Consider the following 12,247-nt stretch of genomic DNA (forward strand, 5'->3'; position numbering starts at 1 on the left):
CCTGGAGCACCTCCTGCTGCACCGCCCTGTGTGTCTGTGGGCTTGTTTCTCTCTACATTTCCTCACTTCCCTGCTGTTGCCTAGTGGTTTTTACCCTACTTCGGAGCCGTGGGCCGATTCTCTAGCCCATGGGGACGGAAAACCCATGGGCCCGGCGGTGGGCCGGGGGCTGCGGGCACCCGGAGGGTGCCCGCAGCCCCCGGCCCACCGCCGGGCCCCGGCGCCTGCGCTGCGCCGCCCCATGGCGGCTCCGGGGCGGGCCCGGCGCTGCGGAGCGGCTGAGAGGCGGCGCTGCGGGCTGAGCGCAGCGACAAGATGGCGGGGCGGGTGAGTGAGGGGAGGAGAAGGGGGGGGGGGGGGGGGGGACGCGGCTCCTTCCCGCCTTCGGTGCGGCCCCTTCGGGTCGCTTTTCTCCTCTACGAGCGGCTTTTGAGGGGGGTGCTTTCTCGCAGGGCAGTTGCTGAGCGGGGTGGGGGTGCTGTGAGGACGTGGTGATCGCTCTCCTCGTGTATTGGGGTTTTGGGGCGCCCTGAGGGTGCGGTGAGGCTGTGGGGGGGCTCTCTGGCTGTGGGGTAGGGCCGTGGGGTCCTCCAGGGGTGCTTTGAGGTCCTCCAGGGGTGCTGTGAGGCCGTGGCGACCCCTTGACGAGGGGGTTCCCTCAGGGGTGCTGTGAAGTCTGGTGACCACTCTCCCTTTGGGGTGTGGGATAGGATTTAGGATCCCTCAGGGGTGCCGTGGGGTTCCTGTGGGGGAGCAGGGGGGCGTCTTAGGGTCTCCTGAGGGTGCTGTGAAGCTCTGGTGATCCCTCGGTGCTGTGGGTGAGGTTCTAGGGCTCCTTTAGGAGCACTGTGAGGCTGGGATGTGCCCGCACCATATGGGGTGTGGGGCAGGATCATTGGGTCCCCTAAGAGTTCTGGGAAGCCGCAGTGGTACTTTGGTGTTTGGAAGGGGCTTTAGGGTTCCCTGAGGATGCTGTGAGGTTATAGTGGCCCTCTAGCACTGTGGGGAGCAGGGAAAGGTTTTTGGGGTGCCCCAGGTGATCCTTTTCCTGGTTGTGGGGTGGGATTGTTGGGTCCCCCCAGAGTGCTCTGAGGCCCTGGTGGGATATGGGGCGGGTTTTCTGTGACCCTACTGACTCCTCTGGCCTGTGGACACTGGCCAAGCACCATCCCGTGACGTGGGTCCAAGCTGTGTTGTGTTAAAACACCCCTTAAGGTTTGTGCAGGGTTTTACTGCGCGCTTGTTAAAAATAATAATAAAAAAAAATTGTTGGTGACTGCTTAGGTAAAATTAGCAAGCGGTCAAAAAGGCCTTAAAACGTAAAAGGACAGTTGTGTCTGTTAAATCACTCTCGTATTGCCTGGTATATCCCCTCTGTTTTCAGGTCCAAGCTCCAAGAGCTGCAAGCCGCAGTTAAGGTTGCTCAGCTCTGTGCCGTGAGCTCAGTCATCCTCTGCTGGACGCCAGCTCGTGAAAGTCACATTTCTCGTTACTGCCTGCTTCAGGCTGAAATCTTCTGTCTTGACCCAACAATCTCATTGATTGAGATCTTGGGGAATAGGTTTTCTGGTAGTTTTTTTTCTATGGTGTTTTTGTCTGGTGGAAGCAACAGCAGATGGTGCAGTGGTGTGGTGTAGAGCAGTGGGGAAAAATTTGGCCCAGTGATAAGCTATGCGTCACAGGTGAGCAGATTTGCTGGAGTGCCACCTCAAAAATGCTGCTGTTAATTGAGAAAAAAAAAAATCGTTTTATGCAGCCTTTCTATTATGAAGAGCTTTTCTTCTGTCCTTGCTCCAGATCTGTGGTCGCACTTTCTTCCTTCCATCTTTCTTCGTCACCCCAATATTTGCTGCAGTGATCCCACCAGCTAATCCAGGAGGAATCTGTGTTTTGTTTGACTAGCGTTTTTCAGTTTTCTTGTCGTGCCAAAATCAGGAGCCCAGTGCTTTCATCTGTTGTAAGATCATTTTAGCCATAACGAACGATACTGTTGTGATACTCCTTATAGCCTAAGCTAATCTGCCTGCTGCCGTCTTGTCTTATCCCTGCTCGCTGGGTACCCTGGCATGCTGAGTTCACAGAGAACCATTCACATAGTTCACTGAGTTAGTTTTCAGTTGCCCTGGTGTGCTGGAAAGGCTTCATGAATGGTCTGAGTGGTGGTGACTGAGGTTGTGGGGAGTAAGGAGAGGGGTCGACCCCAACTTTTCCTGCTGCTGTGAGCTATTTCTGTGTTTTGTGCCCGCAAGAACCTGAAAAAACCTGCTTTATTTGGCTAACTTGGCTGTGTTGTGGAGAAAAGGGGGGATTTATGCAGATTTAGGAGAAAGGTTGGAGCTTCATTGTCATGTAATCTGGCAGTTCAAGAGGGTGATACTTCCTTTGGGTTACCAGGAAGCCTCTTGCTATTCCGTATTTTCATGAATTATCTATAAATATAATTGTTGCCGAATCATCAGATTATTTAATGCCGTGAAGAGTGTTCTTAAGCAAAGTGTTTCATAGCATTTTCTGAGCCTGGTCCAATCTTGCACTATGGTGAATGCTGTTAATGTAAATTAATAAACAAGCTGTCTGCTCCCTCCAGCTTGCATGTGGGATAGCAGCAGCTCGAAAAATGATGCAGAGGTCAGATGAGCAAGCAACAGCATACGTTTCGGATGTGACATTGGACCTGTTGTGATCCTTGTCTATGTAAGTAAGGAACAGTGGGTAGGAGGATGGAGGTGTGTGATATCTCTAGATACAGCAGGTGAGTCTGATGCTGGAACACTGATGCTGTTCTGTTGTCAACATTTTTAAAAAGTGCTTAAACCTGGAGAACGCATAGAGAAAGCTTCAGTGAGTACTTGTGGCCTGAAAAAATGTCCTGCAACGCAACCTAGAGCTTAGTCTATTTTATTAGACTCACGTGATTTGACTTGTGTATGCATACTTTTATAGAGAGAAATGAATGGCTTTCCTGAGGTAGAAGAGAGACAAAATCGTCTGTTAACATTTTAAATAATGGATACAAATGATAGGCCAAATATTATTAATGCCCAGTGCTGTTTCAGGTATATTCCTCTACTCCCTTAATTGCACTGCCTTTCCTCAGTTGCAAGGCGGATACAGTGGTTAATGGCGATGGAAGCTTACAGGAAAAATAGTTTATGCTGATTAGAAATAATGGCTGCTTCTGTTCCAATTTGTCCTCTATCTCTGCATGCAGTCACGAGGTACGCAGGCAGCCCCTTGAGCTTGCGAGGACGTCGGTCAGTGTCTGCGAGAGAGGAGGGAACGCATAAAGCTGTCTGGCTGCATCCGTGGTCAGTTCCGCTTCCCTTGCACTGAGACTGGGCCTCTGGAAGATGGCTGGTGCTGTAGGTCGTTGACGTGCACCTCGTTAGGAATTACTTCTCAAAGGAAAGTAGAAAGGCCGGATGATTTCTTAGCATGTGGCGCGTTTAGAGACTTCTCAGCCTTATTCCAGCCAGTGTCAAGCTGCTGATCCAGAACGAGCTGTGTTTCTGCTCGTATCTGCACCACATTGAGGAGCTATGTAGATGAGTGGTGTAGGGGATGAAGCAGGATTACATGGCTGCAGTTCTACCCTTACAAGCTGGCAAGAGGTCTTCCTTCAGAGTCATGCATGCTGAATGTCGACTTGGTAGAGTGGAAGTTGGTGATGATCCCCACCAGAGACTGGTGTGTGTTTTGTGAAGGATTATTACAGTTCTGTGATAGCTGCAACTTGTGTAACCCAATCTTCGTTTTTTTTTTATTTGCTGTTTGGGACTCATATATGTGAATTAAGCATCACATGGTATTCCCGTTGGCACAGTGGTAGGAGACGCTAGCCTGTTTGCCTCTCAGAAGAAATTTCTATCTGTATTTGGTTGGAGATGATTTTGGTTTCATTCAGTTAATCGTAGCCTTTAGTTTATCTTGCAGAACTGTATCATAACCTCTCTAGACGAGCGTGTGATTTGAGCAGAAGATGCATTGCAGATATCTGTTGAAATCGACTGTCAAATTGAGAAAATACAGCAGTTGTGGGATTGGCAGCGAGGGACAGGCTGTACCCCTCGGTGTAACGTGACGCTGGAGACATTGCTGGACTAACGCGTGCTCTCTTGTACTCCTTGCACTCAAAGGACAGTTTTAGGTTGGGTAGTTTCGTAGAAGCTTTGAAATAACGAAGGTAGGTTTCATGTTTATTAAAGCTATAAATTCTGATTTCTTACCTCTTCTGCTAACATATGGAACCTCACTTCATAGGTGCAGGTGTCATTAGGCAACATAAGAAACATTTGTGAATCAGCTTGGTTCTTTCTTAGTGTGGTACTCGTTCTTCTGTCATCACTTACACTTTTGGAAATACTAAAAAGCATAGTGTAAAGAACTTGTTTTTTTTTCTAGCAGTGTTTTAGGGGAATGGAAGAAAACTAAATCTGAATGGTTTAGACCTCTTCTGCAGCTGTGTACTTGTCTTGTGAACTCATCGCAAATACAATTGTGTGCTTCTTACAGGACTGCTGGTTTATGAAAACCCATGCTAGATTATTTGGAATAAAAATCTGCCAGCTGTGAGACCACACGAATGATTGCGGCCGTGGGATATCTGACCTTGTCATCTCTGATTACCTTTAATCTGTTGTGTGGCTTAGTGTTGTAGAAACTGTGTCCCCAAGCTTATACTGAGTAAGACAATGCAACAGGGAGGTGTCAGTGTGGCCTCTCATCCTCTGCTTTTGGAGATGTTGGTATGCTACTTCTTTTCTTGCTAAGGCAGGCCAGAATTTGCCATCTGTAGCCAAGGAGTTGAAAAAAATCTTGAAAAAATCAAAAAATCCTTTTGTGTTTCCCTTTAAGTGTGAGTTTCTTAAATGTTGCTCTCTTTTCCATAACAAGATCTTCTCTCTGCCTATCCTTGGTTCTCAGAGCACAGAGGTTGTTCAGGAGAGGACCCTGTGGTCTGGGAGATGCCCTAGCTGTAAATTTGGAGAAAGCTCATAACTGTCATAACATCGGCTCTGCTTAAGTCCCCAGAAAAGCATTCCTTGGAAAATAGTCGTGGTTACATTCTGCTAAATCGCCTGCCAGGCAGGACATGGTTTTCAGTGGAATAAATTTTTTGTTGATTCATTTTTTATGTGAAAATGTACTAGAAGTCTGAAAACTAAAATATAGCTTTTTATGGTAGGTCTTCGTCTTTTTCTGATCCAGATGGGAGTTGGTGGCTACTGGCCAAAGGCACTCTGAGGGGACAAGCTTTAGGAAGAGCTGATGCAGTGACTGTTAGCTGACCCCTGAACGCTGTGACAGATAGTGACAAGGTAGTAACTGAAATATTTTGGAGAGACCGGGGCCAGAGCGTGGTCTCTATGTGATGCAGCCATTTGCCAGGCATAGCCGTCAGGATGTTGTCTCAAATCCAGGCTGTTCTCTGGCAGAGACCTGATTTTGTGACTAGTTTTCCTTACTGGCCGTTTCCACAAGTTTCTTGACTTTCAGGAGTTGGAGAGTTGTGTTGGAGGAGATCTGTGAACAGAGAAATTCAAGCAAGGAACACTGCTGCTACGGTTAATAGAAAAGCCTTCAGCACAGGATCCTGTTACTGGGGGTTGGAGCCAACTGGTACGACTGCTTGTTAAATCAAGGCTGAATATATCGCTCTTCTTGCACTCTCGTGCCCTGTTCCAGTGCTGGCGTGCTCTTCCGTATGTATGTAGGGCAGGTAGTTCAGAAGGGTTAAGTATTTGCAGCAGAAAAAGATAGAACCCGTTTCTGGCGTCTCCTGGGCCACAATAAGGCAGTGACCTTCTGTCAGAAAAAATCTGGAGTAAGTTATGCCCTGAAGTTGTGTGAAGTTACTTGCTTTTTCTGTAGAAATGAGCTGCCTGTAATTGGGGAGCACTTGGTACAGTTGTCAGTGCCGGATACAGCCCGTCACTGATGGGCTGAGTTGGAAATAGGCAAGGGATGGCAGCATCTCAGGCTGTCACAGGGCAAATTCCAAGTTCAAGAGAATATTTTTAGTCTTGTCTTTGTTGCCATTGAGTAATTTTTCTAAATAAATGGAAGGAATTTGCATCCAGTAGGTGTCTTCCCAGCTAGTCTATCAGAGTCCTCTGACTTGCATCCCAGGCTAATATCTTGTGGGTGCGCAAAGTTTCATTCTTTTAAGGATTTTTCAAAGAGGTTTAGATGAAACACGACAAGTAGCAATTCCCTGTAATTAAATAGTTGATTGCTTGGCTCTTGGAAGAAATGTGAGGCAACATCAACTCCAAAAATGGAGGTGTTAATTACAAATGCAGGTATTCTGGGTCATTATTTCTTAATTGGAAAGTGGAGCTGGTGTTTTCACACTCAGGGAACAGCTTTCTGATTATATGGCAGAGCAGCACGGGTACAGATACATTTTCTGATAACACTTTTCTGATAATACTGTGAAGAACTGATACGGAGAAGGACATCTTTGCTGGGCAGAACAACCTCTTTAATTAGATTATAGACACTATACTGGTAGCTTGTAGTTCTCCTTTAGCACACTTGTTTCTCATGTGCCTTTTGACCAGGCAAGCCTTTTAGTCTTGGAAGTATAATTTCTGTTTTTGATAACGTTGCAAAGTACTGGCAGTAGTACAGCCAGATCCCCAAAGCTACATGCAGGTTCTTAACTGCACCCAATGAAATAGCACCGGAGTAACGAAACTCCCTGCAGAACTGACCTCACCTGGCTGTAAACTTTGCAAACAAAAAGTAAGCAGAAGTCACCACCCTACTAAAAAAAAAAATCCCCTAATTGCTAAGATAGGTGCCTCTGTGCTAATAAAATGGCTTTCGCGTGTTAAGATGGAAGTAATTTCTGTATTGCCGCGCAGGCCCGTGAGGGAAGCAGGTGTCTGCTGTTAGATGAAGCAAATGGAAATGTGTGTGTCATGTATACAGCGGAGGCTCGTCGGCGTCTGTATTGCTGCCCCCCTAATGCAATCATTCCTCTTTTAATAGGAGAAGATTGGTGTTTATGAGCTTGTCGCAGAGAGAGAATGCAGCTCCTTCCAGATCAGAACAAAAGCTTCCAGCCAACTAACCTAGCGGTCACAAGGAGCAGATGGGAAGGACGGTGCTGAGCAGCCTCAGGGCTGCTTGTCCTGGGGGACCCCGTGCGTAACCCGCCGGGCGCTGCAGGGCTCTTTGCGCGGCTGTAGATCAGAAAAGGAAACTGGCTTGCCAGGGTGACTCTTTCCAAACGGTCATTTGTAGGTGTTTGATCTCTCCTTGTGCAAGCAGGGCTGCAGAACTCTGGGAGCTTTGTCAGAGGATTTTTTCAGATGTCCAGAAAAAACCTTCAACTTGTTATTAGCTCCTTCAGAGTTTTTTTTTTTAATTATTTTTAATTTTAGAAACGCAGCATTTACGGCATCCGTTGCTGAGTGTATTCTCTGTTGTAGGCATCGCATTGCCATCCCTTTCATAGTTTTCACATAATTTTAGTTTTGTCTGTACTGCTTCCCACTATAGGCTATTACAGTGCTGCCTTCCTCTGCTGGTTGAACCCTTTCTTAACTGCTAGTTGTTAGCAGTGATAGCGTTGGTATCAGCTTATACCTATTTCTTCTGTCCTTTAGGATAGAGTCATTTTTCCTCTCTGTTATTTAGCTCTATGATACGTGTGTGTTTAGAGAGAAAGTAGTTATAATCCTCTTCAGGCCTTCTGTGCTGGAAGAGCTTAATTTGGCTCCTTCTCCCAGGCTGTCGCTGACCCAGCTCTGCCTCAGCTCATCTTTCTGCGTGCTAGTGCTGGTGCTCGTCATCTGCGTGCAGCAGGCTCCTGCTGTTTGCAATTTTAATGTTCATTGCTTTGTTGTTTTCTTTCCTTGGATTCCGTTGCCACTTGATGTGTTGGATCTTCTGATACAAACTGCACTGGGCGATGCTTCATGCACACCTGCTTTCCCTCAGGAATGGAGTCTTGAATATTGCTGTAGGTTTTTACGTTGCAGCATCTCGGTTCTCTTGTTTTTCTTCAGAGCTCCTTTAGTATCATAAGTCTCCCTTTCGATATTCAACAAAGAGATTTTATTTGCAGTGGTGAGTGAGCGTTTCGCTTCCAGCCCCTCTGCCTGAGTCAGCTGTGGTCCCACGCAGCCAGCAGGCAGGAGTGCACCTGCTTCTGCCCTGGTAAGCGGGCGCTCGGCTTTCTTCGTCCATGCCTCTGCTCTAGACTGGAGGCCTGAAGGTACTTTGGCACCTAAGAGCTGGCACAGGAGAGCTTTTTGGAACGGGCAACCCCCATTGGTACACAGATGAAGAGGAAACTTCAGTTTCTATTACTCAGAGCCGTTTGACATTGCCTAGCACTTGTTTGCCAACATCTGCGTGGCGGATACGATGTGTATGTACACAGATATACGTGCAGACCTCGCCGTGCATACATTTTCCACAAAAGATTTTAAACATACAGTGCTTTAATGATATTTGTCGTGTAAACAAATAGTGCAGAAGCAGTGCAGAGAGCAGAACCTGCCTCAGCTTCAGAAGCTGTTTCATAATCCCCTGGTTAGGATTAGAACATTAAATGAGTTAAGCTGTTTCAAGTGAAGAGCATCCTTGCCTTAGCATTTAACGTTTTCGCTCTTTTATTCGGTAACAACTGACAGGTAGTGGTGCGCTGCCATTATGTACCGCCCACTTACCTCCTGTGGGGTCTGAGTAATGGGACACATGTTTTTCTTTAGCTTCCTCTATCAGCCTTAACAATTCACAAATATTAACCGTATTTTTTGTACTCTGTGCTCACCCATGCTACTCTTCTGTAATATTCCAGAGATCTTATTCATTCTCTTTCCCAGTGAGTGCAGTGCTTTGTTTTTGCTTAGGATGCTAGTCTTGCAATTCAGGATGAGAAGAGGCATTTTTATCTGTGTATGAAAATACCCAAATAACTTCGCGTTGCTTTCTGGGCTGAGCTCTCCCAAAACACAAGGACAGCTCAGTGTCATGTTTTACTTGAGGAACACTGCAATCCATGCAGCTTTGAAGACTAGTCTCTGAAAGATCAGACATTGTGATATTTGCTTCGGTTAGGAAGCTATTTGTTCTTTGGGAGTAAGTTTTACTCTGTAAAAGTAAGGTCATTGAGCCTGCTGGTGCTGTATCTTTGTGGTTAGCATCAGCTCAGTGGCAGAGGAATAGAGGCAACATTGCTGCTGTGTCATAAATCCAAGGGTGAGGTCCTTCGTGTCTGTCTTTCAGCATAAGATTTATCAGTGCGTCTTGCAGTCACATTTTTCTCTTGGCAAACAGGAGGGTTGTTGGAGTAGAGCTCTGCATAGGCACGGTTTGGTGACCGGTACCGCAGTACTGTAGGGGGTGATGGATGCCTCCTGCTGAGGATGCTTCAGGAAGGAGGCACTGCCTCGAGCTGGAGTCACCTCCACAGAGCTTCCCTGTCCTTGGAGTCCTCTCCCGGGATAAATCAGAGCAGCAGCTGGAGGCGGAGAAGACTTCTCTTGCTCCTTTAAGCCTGATAAGTGTCTGTTGTGGGCACGGGACCTGGGAAGATGTATGTGGGTCACCTTCAAGCCAGAGGTGACAGCCACGGAGTGCAGCAGGTGCCATTTGCTGTCAGCTGCAAGATCAGCTCTGGTGCCTTGCTGCAACTGGGATTCGTGTTGTCTTGACTAGTTCCTAGCAGTAACCTACTAACTAGCTTACAAAGAGCTTGTGTAAATATACCTGATGGTTTTTTAAATATACTTGCAGGGATTTTGCTCCCTGTGTTTGCTGCTGGGCGGTGCTGGGGAAAGGCACGGTCTTCAGTTTGTGCTGGGGGCACCCAAACTGCGAGAGCTGCAAGTGTTCCCTGACAGCACTGTCACTGTAGCACAGGGCAGCCCGCTGGGCTCCAGCAGCTCCTGTAATGCCCTGGACTTGTGCCTTGATGCCTTAAAACATATGCAGGAGCTGCCTGTGCCCGCGTCCTTGCTCAATTGCCGGACAGACAGACAAGAGCCCCTGTAACAGTGGTGCTGGGGATGTGAGTGGGGAGATAAGAGGAGGCCTCTGGAACTGTTTGTTCCTCCGTCCTCTCTAGGTGTTTTTCGGTTTAGTTGTCTTCTATGTGGCCGGATTTCCTCAAATTGTCTCTTGGACATTCAGGAAAACCTGCTTCGGTTGAGCGACATCCTTTTCTTGCGCGAGCTGCGTGGTGCTGAAAACGCTTGCGTGTCAATAGCATATTGAAGTTTTCTGAAATCGTTTTGTAGCTTGTGGAGGGTACGGACTGCGGAGCTGGGGGCACAGCGAAGCTGCTAGGTACAGCGGGAGGTGTTGGTCAGTGTTAAGGGAGAAACAGGCTTGTGCCGAGCGCAGGAGGAGGCACTGAACGGGGCGGGCGCTGGGATGGCTGGCATGGGCCGTGCTGGTACTGCTGCAGAAGAAAGTAGGGTTTGCCACACATCTATCATGTTGTAGAGCCGGGGAAGGGAACGCTTGGTGCTGAATTTGAAATGCATTCCATTATATTTATGCAGGTCCTTAAAGCAAAGCTTGCACGTTCCCAGAGGCGGACAGAAATAACGCAGAGGAGTGGCAGCTCTGCCAGGCGCTCGCGGTTCGTGTAGGAAGCAGTTTGTCAGCGAGGATTAAAAACGCGTTTGAGGACTAGTGCTGTAAAAAGGCTTAATCCAGGAGCTCTCTGGATGGTTTTCGCCAGAAATATCCTACCTAATGCATTTATCAGGGCATGCTCTTCAGAAAATAGTCCCCTCACAAATGAAAGGTGAACTGATAAAGCGGTGAATGCTTTTTCAGGTGACGAGCCTTAACAGGCAGGGTGTCTATTTCAGAAGTCCGCCGATATCCACGATTTTTTATTACAAGAGTATTTAATTAAAATGTCTTACTACACTTCACATTCTGGTAGATAAAATGATTTCAAGGCTGGAAACAGATTTATTTTCTGTTGTCACATATGTCAAGGGCAACTAGGCATTACTCAGTAAAATAATGAATTAATTCATATCTAAATAGCAAATACTCTAGAAGAGTTGCATTGTTACATAAAAAGCTGATCTGTTACAGGGTACGCTTGCTCCAATACACGTGGAGAAGAATTTTCTGTGATTTGGTTCTCAAATGGCTCAGAGGGCTGCGGGGGTGAAGGCTGAGCGGGATGGCAATGCGTGGGGAATCATCGAGGCACGTGTGTGTGGATTTAAGGGTGTCTCGAGAGAAAACCCATTTCAGATTGCCCTTAGCAGTAAACTGTCACAGGCAAATGGTTTCTGTTGCCCTGGCTGCAAATTTCTGTTTGACAAATAGTTGGGCTTTGACTCTAATTAAAAAAAAAAAAAAAAAAGACATCCTGGGCAGTCAAATTTAGATTTGCTCTGAATTAAAAATTTCAGTCTGTAGCTAGCAATAGGGACCTCACCCTTTCCATTGTTTCCTCTATTTCTAGAAGCATTTTGAGCCCAATTTTGATCTTTCAGCTATTGTTCTCTGGGATAATTCTGTGGAAGCAAATGGGGCTGGGGATGTAGGAAGGGAGTGATGTTTCTCTTTGGTGCTCCTCAGCCACCCTGCCGAGGTGCTTTCTTGGGATGGGGCAGCAAAGTATTGGCTATCAGGTTATTTTAGCTGCCGATCCCCTTGTAAAAGTAGAGGAAAAAGCTGAACATAGTCTCTTGAAATAGGATTGCTCCTTTGACTTAAACAAAAAAGGCTGGGGGGAAGACACCCCCACAAAATTGGTTGCAATGATATTTAAGTAGCGATAGGCTGGAGCTGGCAGCCTAACTTTTCTTCTATTTATTACTGATCTGTAATGTTTCTTATAGAGTAGGAAATATCATTTGCATCTTGATGCATTTGTAGAGGAGTTTTATGGAGATTCAGTGGAGCTGGGGAGCAGCTGGCTGAGAACTAAACCTTCCTGCAGTCTTCCGGCGATGACCTGTGCTGCACTGGGTGCGTATATCCAGCGTGGAGGTCTCAGATTTTAGTTTGCTGAGTAACAGCAAACTGAGGGAAGCAGAAAAGTAGCATCTTTATTCTGCCCTCTTTTCCCCACGTCGTGCACCTCTAACCCAGCACAGCAGCGTGAGATGGGGTTACCCAGGCTTGTAGGGCTCTGCCAGCAGCTGCTGTGCCGTACCAGCTTTCAGAAAGCCCCAGGGTGGTGGTACCTGGCAAGAAACATCTGCCAGGGAGCACTTTGCTACCTTCTGGCAGGCTGCAGGGTTCAGGGAAGCTC

The 12,247-nt window shown here is 47.1% G+C and overlaps 1 protein-coding gene across 3 annotated transcripts in view; it reads left to right on the forward strand.

Moving 5' to 3' along the window:
• Nucleotides 1–209: 209 nt before the first annotated feature.
• Nucleotides 210–12,247, forward strand: part of NSF (N-ethylmaleimide sensitive factor, vesicle fusing ATPase) — a 77,990-nt gene continuing 65,952 nt past the window's right edge. The window contains exon 1 of one of the 3 annotated variants that reach the window (XM_066981436.1): nt 210–327. In XM_066981436.1, the coding sequence (XP_066837537.1) occupies nt 316–327 (12 nt within the window). In that variant the 5' untranslated portion in view covers nt 210–315. Of the gene's footprint in view, nt 328–2,671; nt 2,695–11,840; nt 11,962–12,247 lie in introns of those variants that run through there. The other 2 variants (XM_013201435.3, XM_066981437.1) reach the window with 2 other exon arrangements.

The sequence above is a fragment of the Anser cygnoides genome, chromosome 22 (genome assembly GCF_040182565.1).
Source record: "Anser cygnoides isolate HZ-2024a breed goose chromosome 22, Taihu_goose_T2T_genome, whole genome shotgun sequence".
Taxonomy (NCBI): Eukaryota; Metazoa; Chordata; class Aves; order Anseriformes; family Anatidae; genus Anser; species Anser cygnoides.